At 42.5% G+C, this 19,639-nt stretch overlaps 1 protein-coding gene across 1 annotated transcript; it reads right to left on the bottom strand.

Moving 5' to 3' along the window:
* Positions 1-9,964: 9,964 nt before the first annotated feature.
* LOC123430849 (heavy metal-associated isoprenylated plant protein 7-like) lies at positions 9,965-11,337 on the bottom strand. The gene is made up of 4 exons (XM_045114685.1): positions 11,097-11,337; positions 10,846-11,021; positions 10,665-10,749; positions 9,965-10,566 (listed from the first exon to the last, which is right to left on the bottom strand). Exons 1-4 carry the CDS (start codon positions 11,218-11,220, stop codon positions 10,052-10,054), a joined length of 900 nt encoding a protein of 299 aa, XP_044970620.1. The 5' UTR covers positions 11,221-11,337; the 3' UTR covers positions 9,965-10,051.
* Positions 11,338-19,639: the final 8,302 nt, after the last annotated feature.

Below are 19,639 nucleotides of genomic sequence, written 5' to 3'. Positions count from 1 at the left end.
CAAGGTAATATCCAAGGAATACTCAAGCGTCTAAGCTTGGGGATGCCCCGAAAGGCATCCTCTCTTTCGTCTCCAACATTATTGGTATATCTTCATTGTTGCTATATTTCTATTCATCACATGATATTTGTTTTGCTTGGAGCATCATTTTATTTTGTTGTTATATTTTATATGTTATTTATAATTTTGTTTTCCAATGAAAAGTTCCAAGAATTTCCTCTTAGGATGCTTGAGTTACATGTTTAATATGTGTTGTGTAAAAACAGAAACTTTTTCTGTAGTGTTTGAATTTTCACATTTTACTGGAACTTTGGAAGTTTCTGAAATGTTTACACAGTGTTATCGTACAAATTTTTTCTCACGTCCTAAATTTTCAGAATTTTTGGAGTTACACAACTCCAAGTTTTGTATGAAATTCTACAGACTGTTCTGTTTGGACAGATTGCTGTCATATTTTTGTTATCTACTTATCCTATAAATTCCATATCTTATATTGGTAAATATAAATTGTGGAAATGATATTATAAAGTATATAATGTTTTAAAATTATTATGCAACTTGTCTTGGCAGTACATGAAGTGTTGATTTACTTTTATGTGTACTAACCTATCTCACGAGTTCTTTTCAAGTTTTGTGTGGATGAAGTTTTTGAGACTTAGGTGAAACTGGGATATGAGAGGATTGAATGATATATAAAATCTCAAGCTTGGGGATGCCCAAGGCACCACACGTAAATATTTCAAGAAGTCTCAAGCATCTAAGCTTGGGGATGCAACGCGTCCCACCTTTGTACATCAAACAAATATCGGTTAGCCTATGTTGAGCCTAAATTTTTATTCGTCCACATGATATGTGCTATTCTTGGAGTGTCTTTTGTTTTATTTTATATTTGAATAAAATAATCATATCTGAAAATATTTATTGAGAGAGAGAGTCCTTAGTTAGCTACTTGATTGTTTACCTACTCATTGATCTTCACTTATATCTTTTGAGAGTAGTTTGATATTTACTCTTGAGCTGCATTTATATCCTATGAGTAAAATGTTGAATGAACTAAATAACATGAAGTTGAAATTATATGTGCATACCATACCTAATGGTATAAACTTCACTTTGGGTTTAGAAAGTGAAATCTTTTGAAGCTTGACAATCACAATATTGGTCATACAAGCAATTCATGAATGATTAGTATAAGGAAGAGAAATTTCACATACAAATATATTATCTTGGACATCTTCTATGATTGTGAATACCCATTAATTATTTTCAAACTTGAGATAGTAGTTGAAGTTGGACAAGGAAGACAACCTGATGAGTTATGGTTGTGTATATTTGCATAGAAGTTATATTGTTATGGATCCTCCAACATGTGGTGCTTGCTTAGGATCTTTTACTAGCAAAAAAATCGTACTAAGTAGAAATACTACTTGTGCATCCAAAAACCCTTAAACCAGTTTCTTGCCTTGAGTGTACACCATACCTACCTAGGGATTGAATAAGATCCTTCAAGTAAGTTTCCATCGGTGCATAAAGCAATAAAAATTGCTCCTAAATATGTTTGATATTTTATTGTAAGGGAAATAAGCGTTGTACAAACTTGCGATGGCAAAGTAATAAAATCGACGGACTGCATAATAAAGGTTGCTATCATAAAGGGAAATATAACGTGAGGTTCTTTTGCATTAAGAGATTGAGCATCCAAAAATAAAAAGCGCATGACAACCCTCTGCTTCCCTCTGTGAAGGGCATATCTTTTACTTCTCAGTATTTACTTTTATGCAAGAGTCAATAGTATGCATTCTCATTTCAACCTCAATTATTCTCTAGTTGGTAAGCATCATGTGGTGGAGAAAGATCTAGGCACATATGACCAGTCAAATATATTCGATCATGATTTATAATTGTTGACAATTATCTCTATGATAAATGAGTTGGGAGGATAACATTAAGCCCCTATCTTTCTGTGTGTTCGATGGATTCCATTTGTTCTAAGAATATGTTTTGAGTACTAGAAATCATGGAAGACTGTATGATGATTGATTATATGGAGCTCTTACTTAGACTTTGTTGCGAATAAGTTGAATTGCAATTGTTTTGTGACTAAGAACATAGCTTGTTAAGTTTCAAGAAAATTCATTGCTTGAACCATAACATGTGAATTGGTTGCTACTTTATTATGATGAGTTTTATGAGAAAGAGTTGTTGTTATGATTCTAAGAAAAGTGGTTAGAATTATCATTGATCAAACTTATGCACTATGCTAGCATTCGTACTTCATAAATTATTTCTTTTATCATTTACCTACTCGAGGACGAGTAGGAATTAACTTTCAGGGTGCTGATACGTCTCCAATGTATCTATAATTTATGAAGTATTCATGCCATATTCACCTATGTTTACAATACTTTTATATTGTTTTTATGCACTTTATATTATTTATTTAGATTTAACCCGGATTGACGTTGTTTTCCGGAGAACTACCGTCGTCTTGTTTTTTGTGCAGAAATCAAAGTTCTCCCAATGAGCTGAAACTTTTTTTGACGATTTTTTGGAACGAAAGAAACCCCGAAGCTTTGTGGGAGGGATAGAAGAGCCATGAGGAGGGCACCACCCACCACGGCATGCCAGAGGGCCCAGGCGCACCCTGGTGTCTTGTGCTCACCTTGTGGCCCATCTTCGCATGAAACCAACGTCAAAAATTCCTATAAATATATAAACCATGAAAAATAACCCTAGACGAGAAGTTCCGCCGCCGCAACGCCTGTGAATCAATGAAAAACTTATCTGGAGAGAAAACAGTACCCTGTCGGAGAGGGTAAACCATCTCGCATGACCATCTTCATCATCCCGGCGAAGGCCATTACGAGGAGGGAGTAGTCCACCCTCGGGGCTGACGGTTTGTACCAGTAGATATGTGTTCAATCTCTCTCTCTCTCTTGTTTTTGAGATGGCACGATCTTGATGTATCACGGCTTTGTTAATATAGTTGGATCATATGGTGTTTTCCCCCTCTATTTTGTTATGATGAATTGAGTTTCCCTTTGAGATTTCTTATCGGATTGAATACTTTTATGGATTTGAGAACACTTGATGTATGTCTTGCTACGAATACTTGTGGTGATGATGGAGTATCATATTGATTAACTTGATGTGCGTTTTGGCACTCAACTTGCGGATTCCTGAGGTGGCATTGGGGTAACCTATGCATAGGGGTTGATGCACGTTCTTGTCCTACGCTCTCCAATAGAAATATTTGGGCAATCTTTGAGGTTGAGTATTATGAATCTGAAATTGTTTGATGTGTATCGTATAATTAACTCATGGATACTTGTGGTGACGTTAGAGGATCTAGGTGACATTACAGTTGGTTGATGTGTATCATATGGTGTTATTTTAGTATGAACTCTTGAATAGATCGATTAGAAAGGATAACTTGGTATTATCTCAGTACGAACTCTTGGATAGATTGATCATAAAGGATAGCTTTAAGGTGGTTTCGTACCCTACAAACCATTTCCTCTTATGTCCTGTGCTAGATAAGAACTTTGAAGTGATTCTTCGTTGCACGTTGTCAGAACCCCGATCCTAAGTCATAAGAACCCAGCTTGTAACACATCACATCACTTTGCGGCCTCACGCACGGTAAACTCCACGGCTCCCACCTTAGTCCCGGTGCGTGGCTGCAACCGAGACTAAAGGATGGCTGCAATCGGGGAGGAGGACCTTTAGTCCCCATTGGTTGTGGCAACCGGGACTAAAGGGTTTTTTCATGATTTCTGTTTTTGTTTTTTCTTTTATTTTTTACTTTTGTTTCTCCTTACAGCCAAATATTTAGGCTTTTTGGGCGAATCTTTTTTCTTTAGGTCAAAAAATTATATACTTTCTCTTAGTGCCGGTAGTTTCAAATTTGAATAGTTTAAATTTGAATTCTTTGAAATTTGTGTGAATCACTAGTTTGTGAATAACTTTAGTTTAAAATAGATTTTTGAGTGATTCACTTTCCTGTTTTTTAATATTATTGTGTTTTATCAGCATGTTTAATTTGTGAATTTTTAGGATATATTAAATAGGTGTGTTAATCAAAAACATATTATGTTTAGCTCTTTTAGTTTTATACCTTTTTCCTTTGTTTTAATTATTTGACAAATTCAATTTCATAGATTAAAATTAATTCATGTAAAATACATAACAATTTGAAACTAAACCAAATGAGTTGATTCAAATTTTTGTGGATCCATCCTGAAGATTTCTATCAACTATATAGTATCATTTTAACAGGAAATTGCATAATTAAATTTGCACTTATTAATTCTAAAATCACTACAAATGAACTCTCAAAAGGTTGAAATTGGGCACGGTATCATCATTTCACTCATATAGCATGTGCTAAAAAATTGAGAAGGTTACGGCAAAAACTGGATGCACTTCGTGTACAAACTCGACAATCTCTTTCGAAGTATGAGGGTTTCGCACAAATACTCATGTGTCACAAAGGGATTTCATTTTTAAGCTTATTTCAACTCCAGCCTTTTTGTGCATTTAATATGCACCATTCAAAGCCACCTCATCAATTTTCAACCCTTTCTCACATCATTTGCTATTTTCGTGCATTTAATGATTTTTTTAGCTAAATGACCCTAAAATTGAAAAATCACTATAAATGAACTCTGAAAAGGTTAATATTTGGCATGTTAAGATCATTTCACCGACATAGCATGTGCTAAAAAGTTGAGAGGGTTACGGAAAAAACTGGATGCACTTTGTGTACAAACTGGACAATCTGTTTCGAAATAACAGGGTTTCGGACGAATACTCATCTGGTACAAAGGCATTTCATTTTTTAAGCTTACTTCAACTCCTGACTTTTTGTGCATTCAATATGCACCATTCAAAGCCACCTCATCATTTTTCAACCCTCTCTGACTTCATTTGCTATTTTCACGCATTCAATGATTTTTTTTGAGCTAAATGACCCTCTAAATTGAAAATCACTACAAATGAACTCTATACAGGTCGAAATTTGGCATGGTATCATCATGTCACCAACATAGCATGTGCTAAAAAGTTGAGAGGGTTACGGCAAATGCCAAAATGCCAAAATACATATATACCCTAACTCTTACAAAGATTCCCTCCATTTTGTCGGAAGTGGAACTATCCAGCTATAAGTCCAAAAACTCACATCCTAGAGTGGGATCTTGGGGTATAAAACTTTTTCTTCGCGTGTGTCCCTTTGCACCGTAACCATGGACAATCTTCATCGTTTAACAAGATGCTTGGATCAGTCTTCACTGTGAAGGGAGGAATTTCATGGAACTTTTCATAATCTTCTAACATGCCTATCTTGTCCTCCACACACACGATGTTTCTTTTCCCTGAAAGAATTATGTGCCACTTTGGCTCATCGTATGATGTATTCTCTTCCTTATCTTTTCTTTTTCTCAGTTTGGTAGACATGTCCTTCACATAGAAAACTTGCGCCACATCATTGGCTAGGACGAATGGTTCGTCTGTGTACCCAAGATTGTTGTGACCCACTGTTGTCATTCTGTACCGCGGGTCTTCAATTACACTGCCTCCTGTCAGATTGACCCATTTGCACCGAAACAAAGGGACCTTAAAATCACGTCCATAGTCAAGTTCCCATATCTCCTCTATGTGATTGTAATATGTGTCCTTTGCCCTATTGGTGTTTGCTGCATCAAAGCGGACACCACTATTTTGGTTGGTGCTCTTTTTATCTTGGGCGATCGTGTAAAATGTATTCCCATTTATCTCGTACCCTTGGAAAGTCAATACAGCCGAAGATGGTGTCCTGACCAACAAGTACAGGTCATCTCCAGTAGTATCGTTACCCATGAGATGTGTTTGCAACCAACTCCTGAAAGTCCCCATGTGTTCACGTGTAATCTAGTCATCAGACTGCTCCGGGTGTTTGGAGCGTAGAATATTCTTGTGTTCATTAATATACTGGGCCGCCAAGGTAGAATTTTGTAGAACTGTGTAGTGTGCTTGCACCCAAGAATGCACGTCCCTACATATTACTGAATCATTTCCTAGTATGCATTTTCCACTCAGTCTCCCATCATGTCGTGATTTAGGAACACCAATCAGCTTGAGGTCGGGAATAAAGTCAACACAAAACTTAATAACCTCCTCTGTTTCATGGCCCTTGGATATGCTTCCTTCTGGCGTAGCATGGTTATGAACATATTTATTTAAGACTCCCATGAACCTCCCAAAGGGGAACATATTGTGTAGAAATACATGACCCAGAATGGCAATCTCTTCGACTAGGTGAACTAGGACGTGCGTCATCATATTGAAGAAGGATGGCGGGAACACCAACTTGAAACTGACACGACATTGTACCAAATCATTCTGTAACCTTGGTAGGATTTTTGGATCGATTACCTTGTGAGTAATTGCATTGAGAAATCTGAGATCAAATTACATATAAATGAATAAACACCCACATAATTACTCCCAAACTAAAACCCACAAATCAATATACTTATAGAGCATTGCACGAGCTAATCTAGAAATGGGAGATGAAAGGACAAAGTTGTTGACCTTCATTAACACTTGGATAGATGGGGTGCCTCAAATCTTGACAAATCTTGGCAAAAATGGAGTATGAGCTCGATCAAGGGGAAGAGAACAAAGGAGAGAAAGGGGAAAACAGAGAAAGGATAGCTCTTGGGCTGAGGTTGGACGAAGCACTCTATATAGTGACATCTTTAGTCCCGGTTGGTGACACAAATTGGGACTAGAGACGGACAACTAGTCTCGGTTGGTAGCACCAACCAGGACTAAAGGGGATCGTAGGGGCTCAGGTTTGACGCAACCCTACCACGACACCTTTAGTGCTGGTTGCTATCACCAACCGAAACTAGAGGTTCCAAATGAACCGGGACTAAAGCCTAGCCGTTGGAACCGGGACTAAAGCGCGACCATTTGAACCGGACTAGTGGTGACATTAGTTCTGGTCCAAAACCCGAGCGGGACTAATGCTCCGGACGAAAACCCTATTTTCTATTAGTGAAGGCCACTAGTTATTGAAACAACCTAGGGGCAAATTATCCAATCCCCAACTTAATTAGTACTCCCTTCATTTTAATGGATTCCTCGTATTAGCTCTTACCCGAGTCACACTTCATAATGTTTGATCAAGTTTATAAAAAACAATATAAACTTTGTAGTAACAAATACATGTGATGTGAAAATATATCCTTAAATTATACAAGCTCCCTAGGAATAGGGAGCGTGGGTTGGTCAAGGCATCGGGTGTCTTGTGGGTCCAATTTTTTACTCGGTGTATACTAGTTGTTCCTCGCATGGGACCGGATGTTAGTTATTCATGACATATCTTTCACAAATGTTTGATGATTTACTTTTTTTATGTTCTCTACTATATAGAGAGAGTGAATATCTTGCAGTCTCCTAGAACGTTTGATGCACAGAACTATGATTTCAACACATTATGTGGTCAGACCATGCACACTTTCGAATTCACGATTCAGTTACCTAAACTTGGTACTATTACACTCTAGAATCAACTAGCATATTATTTATTTTATTCATACACTCTAAAGCGATCTATCATGGTTTTTGGATATTTAAGAAACTACGAACAAATAGAATAAAAATAAACACACTAACAGATGTAGTTGAGTAATGCCATAATTTTATTGTTAGATTTATAGATAATTTTATCTTCACAAAGTATTATCTCAAACAATATTTAAAAATATAAAATACCAAAAAAGCATAGTTATCGTTTTGGTCAAGAATGTATTTTCAACAATCGGTACTAGAATCGAACGGTAAATACGTAACTTCATATATATGCATTGTTATGCTTGTTCGACAAGATACATTAAATATTATTTAAAATGTAGCAAAGAAATATATATATGAAAATGATACATTTAATGGTAAGTAAAAGAGTTTAGTATAATGAATACAGATCGATTCATACATGGGGTGTCCTCATGCCTCAACGTCACGACGGGACGCTAGTGTCGGTGGATGTTTGATCCTTGATTATCCAGACGAAACCCTCAAACAAGGCAGATCATGTCCCCAAGATGTCTGTCACATGTATATAAGCATGGAGCTCGGGAGGGATTGTAGATTTACAAGCGACATGCATCGGGAAAAAGAATTGATTCATTTGTGTAGTTTGCGTACGGCAATAATGGTTTTAGCCCAATGGTGTACCCATATAGAAGTATGAAGATCATGGCTCAGCCGACTCATGAATGGGTTATCCACACTTGCCCATTAGGAAAGGATCTCACTGATTGCCCCATGACAGTAGGCCCGGATTTTTGTTCATCAATGCCACGATCTGAAACTCCAAATCCATTATATATAGTAGTTTCATGATCATTCTAATTATATTGATCTACTGTTGTGAATGTCAATGTTTAATTATTTTTTATAAAACTAGCAAAAGGGAATGTGTGTTGTAACGGGTGAAAGAAAATAGTACACTCCTCAAACCCAATGACCCTAACTCCACACTCCAATTCTTTCACGGCATTTGTTTCAACACATGACATCTCATCTGTATTATCAGTTATCCTCCTTCTCACCCTTGTCAACAATGGTCTCAGTGTTCACATAATCACACACATTTGGATGTTATCAATACTAAGCCACATTATTCTCGGCATAAGATGATAAAACTTATTTTTCTGTGAGGTTTTGGCGATGTGTGCATGCGTGATCGTAGATGGATTTTTTTTGTTTCTAATCCTAGTTTTGCTGAGGTGTTCATTTTCAATCAAAATCGGCACTCGTATGGAAAAAAAGACATATCATGTGTCATTGATTAAGGTTGCACCATAAATAGCATTTATAAATATTTAACAAGTAAAATAACATCATATTCATATTCTACATAGTTTTCTAATAAAATGCCATATATAACATGTTAAATTTTGAGTTAGGGATTAAAAGATATAGGTATTTTTTTAAAGCATTTGATATATACTAGCAAAAGGGCCCATGCGTTGCAATGGGAGAAAGAAATACCACACGGCACACGCTCTTAATTTATAAAAAATGTCTACAATTTGAGAATTTATAGTTACGATACAAATAAAGATGGTCTTATCCTACAAAAATGCAGTTCAAAATTTCACAGGTCTTCTATTTTAACACGGCTTGCATGTAGATTTAATACGTACAAAGAATCAGTCAAGTGACCTTCAGTTTCATCTCTAATCCTGATTTTGTTGACGTGTTCATCCCCAACCCGGATGAGTACCGATATGAAAGAAAGACGAATAATGACTTATTTATTAAGATTGCACCCTAGATAGTGTTTTTATTAAATGTTTAACAGATAAAATAATATCACATTTAAATTCTACATATTTTTCTAATCAAATTCCATGTATAATATGTTAAATTTGGAGTTACGGTTTAAAAGATATGAGTATTTTAAAAAAATATTTAATATTTACTACGAGTTTAATGTCATAAACAGTAAAGACTTTTTTGTAAAATCACCTCGGTGGGTTTTCCGACGGAAGCGATAGCCTCTTTATTATTAGGTAAAGATTGCAGGTTGATTAAACCAAATATCACAAGTGTTTCTCCAAAAACAAAAATCTAACATAGAACTGGTCTGTGGGTTGATTATCAGAAACATCAGGTTTTTCTTTGAAAAAAATGAAAATCTGACTTAACAATGGCGTGCATGTTGATTAGGAGGAGTTTTCTTTAAAATAGCATAACGAATTAAGAATATATTTTTTATTAGTAGGTATAGGTATATATATATATATATATATATATATATATATATATATATATATATATATATATATATATATATATATATATTGGCCGAAGTTTACAAAATTAGACTTGAGATAAAGCTAACGTCCAAAGTTAATGAAAACAGAGAGAGTAGTTTAATGGTGTTCTTATTTAGAGTTTGTCCAAAGTTAATGAAAACAGAGAGAGTAGTTTAATGGTGTTCTTATTTAGAGTTTCAACACATTTGCCATGAATCTGCCTACAAAATTCAAGCACTCTACATCACGGAGCATCCATTGGGGTTCTCGTGACTGAGGAACTCAACAGGATGCGAGCAATGCAAGAAGGACGTGTCCTGGTACCCTCTGAGCTCAGAGTGTATACTGTATGACGACCCACAGCCACCACCGTAGCCGTGCCCGTGGCCATAACCGTAACCACCACCACCGTACGGCGAGCAGCCATCGCCGAAGCCGCCGCCACAGCGGTGCGACGGGTGCGAGTAGTCGACGAAGTGCGGGTGCGTGCAGGGGAGGAAGTAAGGGGCCACCACCTCCTTGATCTTCTCCTCTATAACCTCTGCAACCTTTTCAACCACCTTGTCGACTACCTCCTCTTTGTTCTTCTTGACCACGACCGTCTCCTCCACGATGCGCACCGTCGTCTCTACCTTGTCGATGATGCAGTGCTTGCGCGTTCTCTGGTAGATGTACTCGGTCAGCTTCTTCTCCTCAATGACGCCTTCGATGACACAAGTGCCCTTGCCAAAGTCCGTCTTGGCAGCGTAAATACCTGCATTGATTGATAATTATAATCATCATGTGCACGAATCAGTATAGACAATGAGGACAATTGGCATCTTAAGAGGAATTTCTGAGAGAGGGAATTACTCTTGTGCTCAAGTAGGATCTCTTTGACCCTGACTGCGCAGTCCGGACAGTGCAAGGGGACCTTCACAGTTATGATCTTGATCTCCTGCATTGTGAAACGGGAAGCAGGATGAACGATGCAAACAAACGAAACGCCTTACATGGTGGCTTTCAGATAGAGAGATTATTCTATCTGTTTTACCTCTTTGGTGCTCTTGATCTCGGTGAATATGTCTTTGGAGGGAGGTGGGGGAGGTATGTACTCAACGTTCCTCCTGCAACCCTTGGACACCTTCACCCTGAGCTTCTCCTCGTCGAACCCAACGCCCCTCACCGTCACCTTCCCTGACCCCGCGTCCAGTTTCACCTCCTGAACCCCTGCAGCCACCCTCAATCAGTGTGCTATGCTATACAAACATAGAGAAGAAGAAAACCATACATACATATACATACCATGGAACTCGGTGAACTGCGTCTCGATGTCGCGCGCGCATTGCCCGCAGTGGACGTGCACCTTGTACACGGCCGTCTTCAGCTCCACCTTGGTCTCCTCGACGACCTTGGTCTCTCCCCCCATGGCGACCCTCCCAGCTGGTGCTTCCACGAAGTGCTAGCTGGATAGGCAATGCGCTGAACACTGGCTGCTGCGATGTACTCCTATAACGCACTGAAGAGTAAGTCTCAGGTGTCAGGTGGGTGTGTGCACGCACCTCGGTTTGTTTGTTGGAGAATTGTTGGAGGTGGTTCACAGCACTTGTTGATGGTTGGGAAAAACCGGTTCGGAGGCTCGCGGGATCGATCCACTTCGCATGTACTTCGAGCCGTGGAGGTATGCGTTCGTCCGGGACGTGAGTGACGACGTGCCGTGGGTTTTGTCAATCCAAACTCTGCGGTTCGTCAAGAATGTTTTCCCCAAGTGGTTGGGTTGTCGTGGGATTGACCGCGCGCGCTTCACGACGGGTCAACTTTTAGCTTTAGCACGAGCTAATTGATTAGTGCACACTTTGCCTACGTCGACGTGCCATCGTCTGCGAATATTCGTATTGACCTACCAAGGCGAAAACGTTGACGGTGCCAAGTCGACGCTGCGATCAGCAAATTGTTTTTTGCAAGGAGGGCACGGCAAAGTTATTTGCTGACGGCGTCGGAGGGTGAGAGAGAAATTGAGCGGAGTAAGAACGGGGGAAACTTAAAATGGTGATTATCGAAATGTTTTTTTTTCAAACCATGCATGTGAACATTGTGTAAAGAAGAAGAAGATGATGAAGAAAGGGTCACCCACAAACAAAAAAGGTGGAAAGCCAAGTCAACACTGAGTACACTTCTGGCCGAGTTTCCCTCGTTTCCATGTCACGGTGGAACGGGCATGGAGCAGGCCGGCGCAATCCACGTGTCCCTTCCAACGTCTTAGCATGAAGATGGCGAGGACTGCTCGGGACCTGAGGATTTGGAGCAAGGGTTTTTTTAGCCAAGCTAAGCTTCAATTTCACCTCGCAACAGAAATAGTGCTCCGCCTGGACGTGGCTCAGGAGAGCCGACGCCTCTCAGACGCGGAGTTCAATCTCCGTAAGCTTCTCAAGCTTCGTCTGCTGGGACTCGCGGCCTTAGAGCGAGCTCGCCGGCGCCAAGCTTCACGGCTCACTTGGCTTCGGCTAGGAGACGCGGGCACAAAATATTTCCATGCCAAGGCGACGGCCAGGAAACGAAAGAACTTCATCCACTGCCTCCGGGTTGGCGATGAGGTCTTCACGGCGCATGATCAAAAGGAAGAATCCGTTCATAACCATTTCCAACAGTCCATGGGTAGCAGGGCCGCGCAACCGGTGCAAGTAGATTGGTCCATCTTCGATCTACCATCCGTCCGCAATACAGGTTTAGACAACCCTTTCTCCGAGGAGGAGGTATGTGAGGCGATTAAAGCATCACCGGCGGAGAAGGCACCTGGGCCGGATGGATTCTCCGGGGTCTTCTACAGATCCTGCTGGTCCATAGTCAAGGAAGACATCATGACAGTGTTCAGTAGTTTCTACAACCTAGCTAGAGGGGATTTCGGCAAATTAAACACCGCTCTGTTGGTGCTGCTACCGAAAAAAGACGGTGCAACTACGATTCAGGATTTCAGACCTATTAGTCTCATTCATTATGTGGCCAAGCTCATCACCAAAGTTCTATCAAGAAGACTTTCCACGGTGATCAGCAGCATCATCTCCCCGGCGCAATCAGCGTTTCTACGCTCCAAGTCAACACAAGACAGCTTCCTATATGTGCAGAATATAGTTAGATCGCTTCATAGGAAAAAGCAACCAGCCCTGCTGCTTAAGCTAGACATCGTGAAAGCCTTCGATAGCATTTCATGGGAATACCTGCTCGAGGTACTGCAGCAGCTCGGGTTCCCGGCGCGCTGGCGCGACTGGGTATCGCTGCTCCTTTGCACAGCCTCTTCGGCCATCATGCTGAACGGCACGGTCGGGAAACACTTCAATCATCAACGGGGTCTACGACAGGGGGACTCGCTCTCTCCACTTCTTTTCATCATCACCATCGACACCCTGCACCGACTTCTGGAGAAGGCAACGGAGATGCACATAATTGATCCGTTGCCTGGCAGGGACATCTCTCTACGAGTGAGCCTTTATGCAGACGACGCCGTCATCTTTGCAAATCCAGCCACGGAAGAGATCGAAGCACTAATGGCTATTCTGCGGGATTTTGGACACGCGTCAGGTCTGCACATCAACCCGGCAAAATCCACTGCGTCATCTATTCGATGTGACGACATGGACCTGCAACACATCCTAGCTAACTTCGGAGGGACAGTTGTCGCCTTCCCGCTAAGATACCTAGGCCTACCGATCACTCTATCCAGACTGAGACTAGTTCATATTCAGTTCATCTTAGACAGAATTAGAGCTAGACTAGCTGGATGGAAGGGCAAGCTGCTAAATGTTGCCGGCAGGCGAGTCCTGGTACGTAGCGTCCTCTCAGCCTTACCAACTTTTGCCCTCTCTGTGCTAAGGGCGCCCAGGAAGTTCTTCGATGAGATAGACAAGGCTAGGCGACGTTTTCTTTGGGCACAAGAGGACGGCGAATTTGGTGGAGGGAAGTGTAAAGTAAACTGGCCGGCAGTTTGCTCCCCAGTGGAGAACGGGAGTTTGGGCATCCTAGACCTAAACCGCTTTAGTAGAGCCCTTAGACTACGGTGGCTTTGGCTGGCCTGGACGAGCCCAGACAGGGCATGGCGGGGCATGGCTCTGCCTTGCGACGAAGCAGACAGGGCTCTTTTTAACGCCTCAACGACAGTTGTCCTCGGCAACGGCGCAACGACATCCTTTTGGCATTGCTCGTGGACGGGAGCAGACAGCCTAAAGAAAGCGTTCCCATCTCTCTTCAAGCACTCCAGGAGGAAGCATAGAACAGTAAAGGAGGCACTAACCGACAACACCTGGTTAGCAGACCTAGCCCATGGTAACAATGTGCACCTATGGGAGGAGGCGATTAGACTCCATAGATGGCTCCAGGATAGGGATCTTCACCTTCAGGGAGGAACTAGCGACACTATCAGATGGAACCTTGAGGCATCAGGGGCATATACGGCACGCTCTGCGTACAAGGCGCAATTCCAAGGAGTCATGAAGTCAGACTTCAAGAAGATAATCTGGACAACTAGGGCGCCCCCTAGGCTGAAGATTTTTGCCTGGCTCCTCCTAAAAGACAGACTGTGGTGCAGCAATCGACTGCAACGACGGGGCTGGCCAAATGGGTACTTCTGTCAGCTTTGCCTCCGGAACCTAGAAACATCCGCACATTTGTTCTGGGAATGTCCGATGTCACTAGGGATCTGGGCACACGCTGCCTCACGGGCCAGCTGCGCCTCGTTGCACCCAGATGCATGGGCAGCGAAGAAGAGGTCATCCGATATAGTCGCCACTATGGTAGCAACGGCTATACCTGTGCACCGCAAGGCCACCAGGACGATGATCATCCTAATCCTATCTGAGATTTGGAAGCATAGAAACGATTGCACCTTCACACACAAGCAAGCGCAGCTGCAAGATATGAAAAGCGCAATCACAAGAACCGTCGAACTTTGGAGACAAGCGGGAGCATCGTTCTTGGAGCACCCTTTCTGGGACCCGCCATGAATTAACGACCATGTAACCTCTGTACGGGTCCGGTTTCTTTTCCTTGTTCTCTTTCTTTTTTTCCTTGATCCTACGATCAGCACCATCCTTGTTTTTGTAACCGCACTTCTCCCTGCTATGTTTTAATATATGCCAGCATCTAGCTGGATCTTTCAAAAAAACACTGAGTACACAAGCTGCGACCTAAGTGTAGGGTAACGTAGCATAAATTCAAAATTTTCCTACGCATATTCAGATCTTCCTATGGAGAGACCAGCAACGAGAGAGGGGTAAGAGCATCTTCATACCTTTGAAGATCGCTAAGCGGAAGCGTTGCTAGAACGCGATTGATGGAGTCGTACTCGCAGCGATTCCGATCTAGTGCCGAACTACGGCACCTCCGCGTTCAACACACGTGCAGCCCAGTGACGTCTCCCGCACCTTGATCCAGCAAGGAGGAGGGAGAGGTTGGGGAAGAACTCCAGCAGCATGACGGCGTGGTGTCGATGGAGAGACGAGGTCTTCCGGCAGGGCTTCGCCAAGAACCGGCAGAGAGGAGGAGGAAGAAGGGCAGGGCTGCGTCGAGAGAGAGGGAAAACCGTGTCCCCAATGGCCAAAACCCCTCTCTATTTATAGGAGGAGGGGATGGGGGTGCGCCAACCCTAGGGTTCCCCCCTAGGTGGTGCGGCAGCCACCAGATGGGAGGGGGGCGGCGGCCAGGGCAGGGAAAGGGGGGGCGCATCCTAGGTGGGCCTTGGGCCTCACCTGCGCCTAGGGTTTTCCCCCTCCCCCTTCTCTGGTGCGCATCGGCTGGGTGGGGGGCGCACCAGCCCACCTAGGGGCTGAGTGGGGAGGCGCACCAGCCCACCTAAGGGCTGGTTCCCACCCCCACTTGGTCCACCTTACCTCCCGGGGTTGTTGCCCCCCTTCGGTGGTCCCCCGGGGCCACCTCCGGTGGTCCCGGTGGTCCCGGTACGTTACCGGTGATGCCCGAAACACTTCCGGTATCCGAAACCATCCGTCCTATATATCAATCTTTACCTCCGGACCATTCCGGAGCTCCTCGTGACGTCCAGGATCTCACCCGGGACTCCGAACAACTTTCGGTAACCTCGTATAACAATTCCCTATGACCCTAGCGTCATCGAACCTTAAGTGTGTAGACCCTACGGGTTCGGGAGACACGCAGACATGACCGAGACACCTCTCTGGACAATAACCATCAGCGGGGTCTGGATACCCATGGTGGCTCCCACTTGCTCCACGATGATCTCATCGGATGAACCAGGATGTCAAGGATTCAATCAATCCCGTATATGATTCCCTTTGTCTGTCGGTATAGAACTTGCCCGAGATTTGATCGTCGGTATACCAATACCTTGTTCAATCTCGTTACCGGTAAGTCTCTTTACTCGTTCCGTAGCATGTCATCGTGTGACTAACTCCTTAGTCACATTGAGCTCATGATGATGTTCTACCGAGTGGGCCCAGAGATACCTCTCCGTCACACGGAGTGACAAATCCCGATCTCGATTCGTACCAACCCAACAGACACTTTCGGAGGTACCCATAGTGCACCTTTATAGTCACCCAGTTACGTTGTGATGTTTGATACACCCAAAGCACTCCTACGGTATCCGGGAGTTGCACAATCTCACGGTCGAAGGAAAAGATACTTGACATTAGAAAAGCTTTAGCATACGAACAATACGATCTAGTGCTAGGCTTAGGATTGGGTCTTGTCCATCACATCATTCTCCCAATGATGTGATCCCGTTATCAATGACATCTAATGCCCATGATCAGGAAACCATGATCATCTATTGACTAACGAGCTAGCCAAATAGAGGCTTGTTAGGGACACATTGTGATCTATTTATTCACACATGTATTACCGTTTCCTGTTAATACAATTATAGCATGAACAATAGACGATTATCATGAACAAGGAAATATGATAATGACCATTTTATTATTGCCTCTAGGGCATATTTCCAACAGTCTCCCACTTGCACTAGAGTCAATAATGTAGTTACATTGTGATGTATCGAACACCCATAGCATTATGGTGTTGATCATGTTCTACTCGTGGAAGAGGTTTAGTCAACGGGTCTGCAACATTCAGATCCGTGTGTACTTTACAAATATCTATCACTCCACTCTGGACATGGTCCTGGATGGAGTTGTAGCGGCGTTTGATGTGCTTCGTCTTCCGGTGAAACCTGGGCTCCTTGGCTATGGCAATGGCTCCAGTGTTATCACAGAAGAGTGTCATTGGACCCGACGCACTTGGAACCACTCCAAGGTCGGTGATGAGCTCCTTCATCCAAATTCCTTCATGAGCCGCTTCTGAAGCAGCTATGTACTCCGCTTCACATGTAGATGCTGCCACGACTTCTTGCTTGCTGCTGCACCAGCTCACTGCCCCACCATTCAACACATATACGTATCCGGTTTGTGACTTAGAGTCATCCGGATCTGTGTCGAAGCTAGCATCGACGTAACCCTTTACGACGAGCTCTTCATCACCTCCATAAACGAGAAACATTTCCTTAGTCCTTTTCAGGTACATAAGGATATTCTTGACCGCTGTCCAGTGTTCCATACCTGGATCACTTTGGTACCTCCCTACCAAACTTATGGCAAGGTTTATATCAGGTCTGGTACACAACATGGCATACATTAGAGAGCCCACGGCTGAAGCGTAGGGGACATAACTCATCTTCTCTCTATCTGCTGTCGTGGTCGGCGACTGAGTCTTACTCAATCTCATACCTTGCAAAACTGGCAAGAACCCTTTCTTTGAGTTTTCCATATTGAACTTCTGCAATATCTTGTCAAGGTATGTACTTTGCGAAAGATCTATGAGGCGTCTTGATCTATCTCTATAGATCTTGATGCCTAATATGTATGCAGCTTCTCCAAGGTCCTTCATTGAAAAACTCTTGTTCAAATAGGCCTTTATGCTCTCCAACATCTCTATATTATTCCCCATCAATAATATGTCATCCACATACAGTATGAGGAAAGTTACAGAGCTCCCACTCACTTTCTTGTACAGACAGGCTTCTCCGTAAACCTGTATGAACCCAAACGCTTTAATCACCTCATTAAAGCGAATGTTCCAACTCCGAGATGCTTGCACCAGCCCATAGATGGAGCGCTGGAGCTTGCACACTTTGTTAGCACCCTTAGGGTCGACAAAACCTTCTGGTTGCATCATATACAACTCTTCCTTAAGGTTCCCGTTAAGGAACGTTGTTTTGACGTCCATTTGCCAAATTTCATAATCATAAAAGGCGGCAATTGCTAACATGATTCGGACTGATTTCAGCTTCGCTACAGGAGAGAAAGTCTCTTCGTAGTCAACTCCTTGAATTTGTCAAAAACCCTTTGCGACAAGTTGAGCTTTGTAAACGGTTACATTACCGTTTGCATCAGTCTTCTTCTTGAAGATCCATTTATTTTCTATGGCTCGCCGGTCATCGGGCAAGTCCACCAAAGTCCATACTTTGTTCTCATACATGGATCCTATCTCGGATTTCATAGCCTCAAGCCATTTGTTGGAATCTGGGCCCGCCATCGCTTCTTCATAGTTCGAAGGTTCACCGTTGTCTAACAACATGATTTCCATCACAGGGTTGTCGTACCACTCTGGTGCGGAGCGTGCCCTTGTGGACCTTCGCGGTTCAGTAGTAACTTGATCTGAAGCTTCATGATGATCATCATTAACTTCCTCTTCAGTTGTTGTAGGCGCCACAGGCACAACTTCCCTCGTTGTGCTACTATCCTGTTCGAGAGGGGGTGTAATTACCTCATCAAGTTCTACCTTCCTCCCACTTACTTCTTTCGAGAGAAACTCTTTCTCTAGAAAGGATCCGTTCTTGGCAACAAATGTTTTACCTTTGGATCTAAGATAGAAGGTATACCCAATAGTTTCCTTAGGGTATCCTATGAATATGCATTTCTCCGCTTTGGGTTCGAGCTTTTCTAGTTGAAGTTTCTTCACATAAGCATCGCAGCCCCAAACTTTAAGAAACGACAACTTAGGTTTCTTGCCAAACCATAGTTCATACGGTGTCGTCTCAACGGATTTAGACGGTGCCCTATTTAAAGTGAATGCTGCAGTTTCTAATCCGTATCCCCAAAATGATAGCGGTAAGTCGGTAAGAGACATCATAGATCGTACCATATCTAATAAAGTGCGATTACGACGTTCAGACACTCCGTTGCGTTGCGGTGCGGTGTGCCAGGCGGCGTCAGTTGTGAAACAATTCCACACTTCCTTAGGTGTGTGCCAAACTCATGACTCAAATATTCTCCTCCACGATCAGATCGTAGACATTTAATTTTTCTGTCACGTTGATTCTCAACCTCACTCTGAAATTCCTTGAACTTTTCAAACGTCTCAGATTTGTGCTTCATCAAGTAGATATACCCATACCTACTCAAATCATCGGTGAGAGTGAGAACATAACGATAACCACCGCGAGCTTCAACGTTCATTGGACCACACACATCAGTATGTATTATTTCCAATAAGTCGGTTGATCTCCCCATTATTCCTGAGAATGGAGTCTTAGTCATCTTGCCCATGAGGCACGGTTCGCATGTGTCAAATGATTCAAAGTCAAGAGACTCTAATAGTCCATCAGTATGGAGCTTCTTCATGCGCTTAACGCCGATATGACCAAGGCGGCAGTGCCACAAGTATGTGGGACTATCATTATCAACTTTACATCTTTTGGTACTCACACTATGAATATGTGTAACATCACGATCGAGATTCATCAAGAATAAACCATTCACCAGCGGAGCATGACCATAAAACATATCACTCATATAAATAGAACAACCATTATTCTCTGACTTAAA

Source organism: Hordeum vulgare, chromosome 2H, assembly GCF_904849725.1.
Source record: "Hordeum vulgare subsp. vulgare chromosome 2H, MorexV3_pseudomolecules_assembly, whole genome shotgun sequence".
Classification (NCBI taxonomy): Eukaryota; Viridiplantae; Streptophyta; class Magnoliopsida; order Poales; family Poaceae; genus Hordeum; species Hordeum vulgare.
This window is presented reverse-complemented; position numbering and strand designations above follow the sequence as displayed.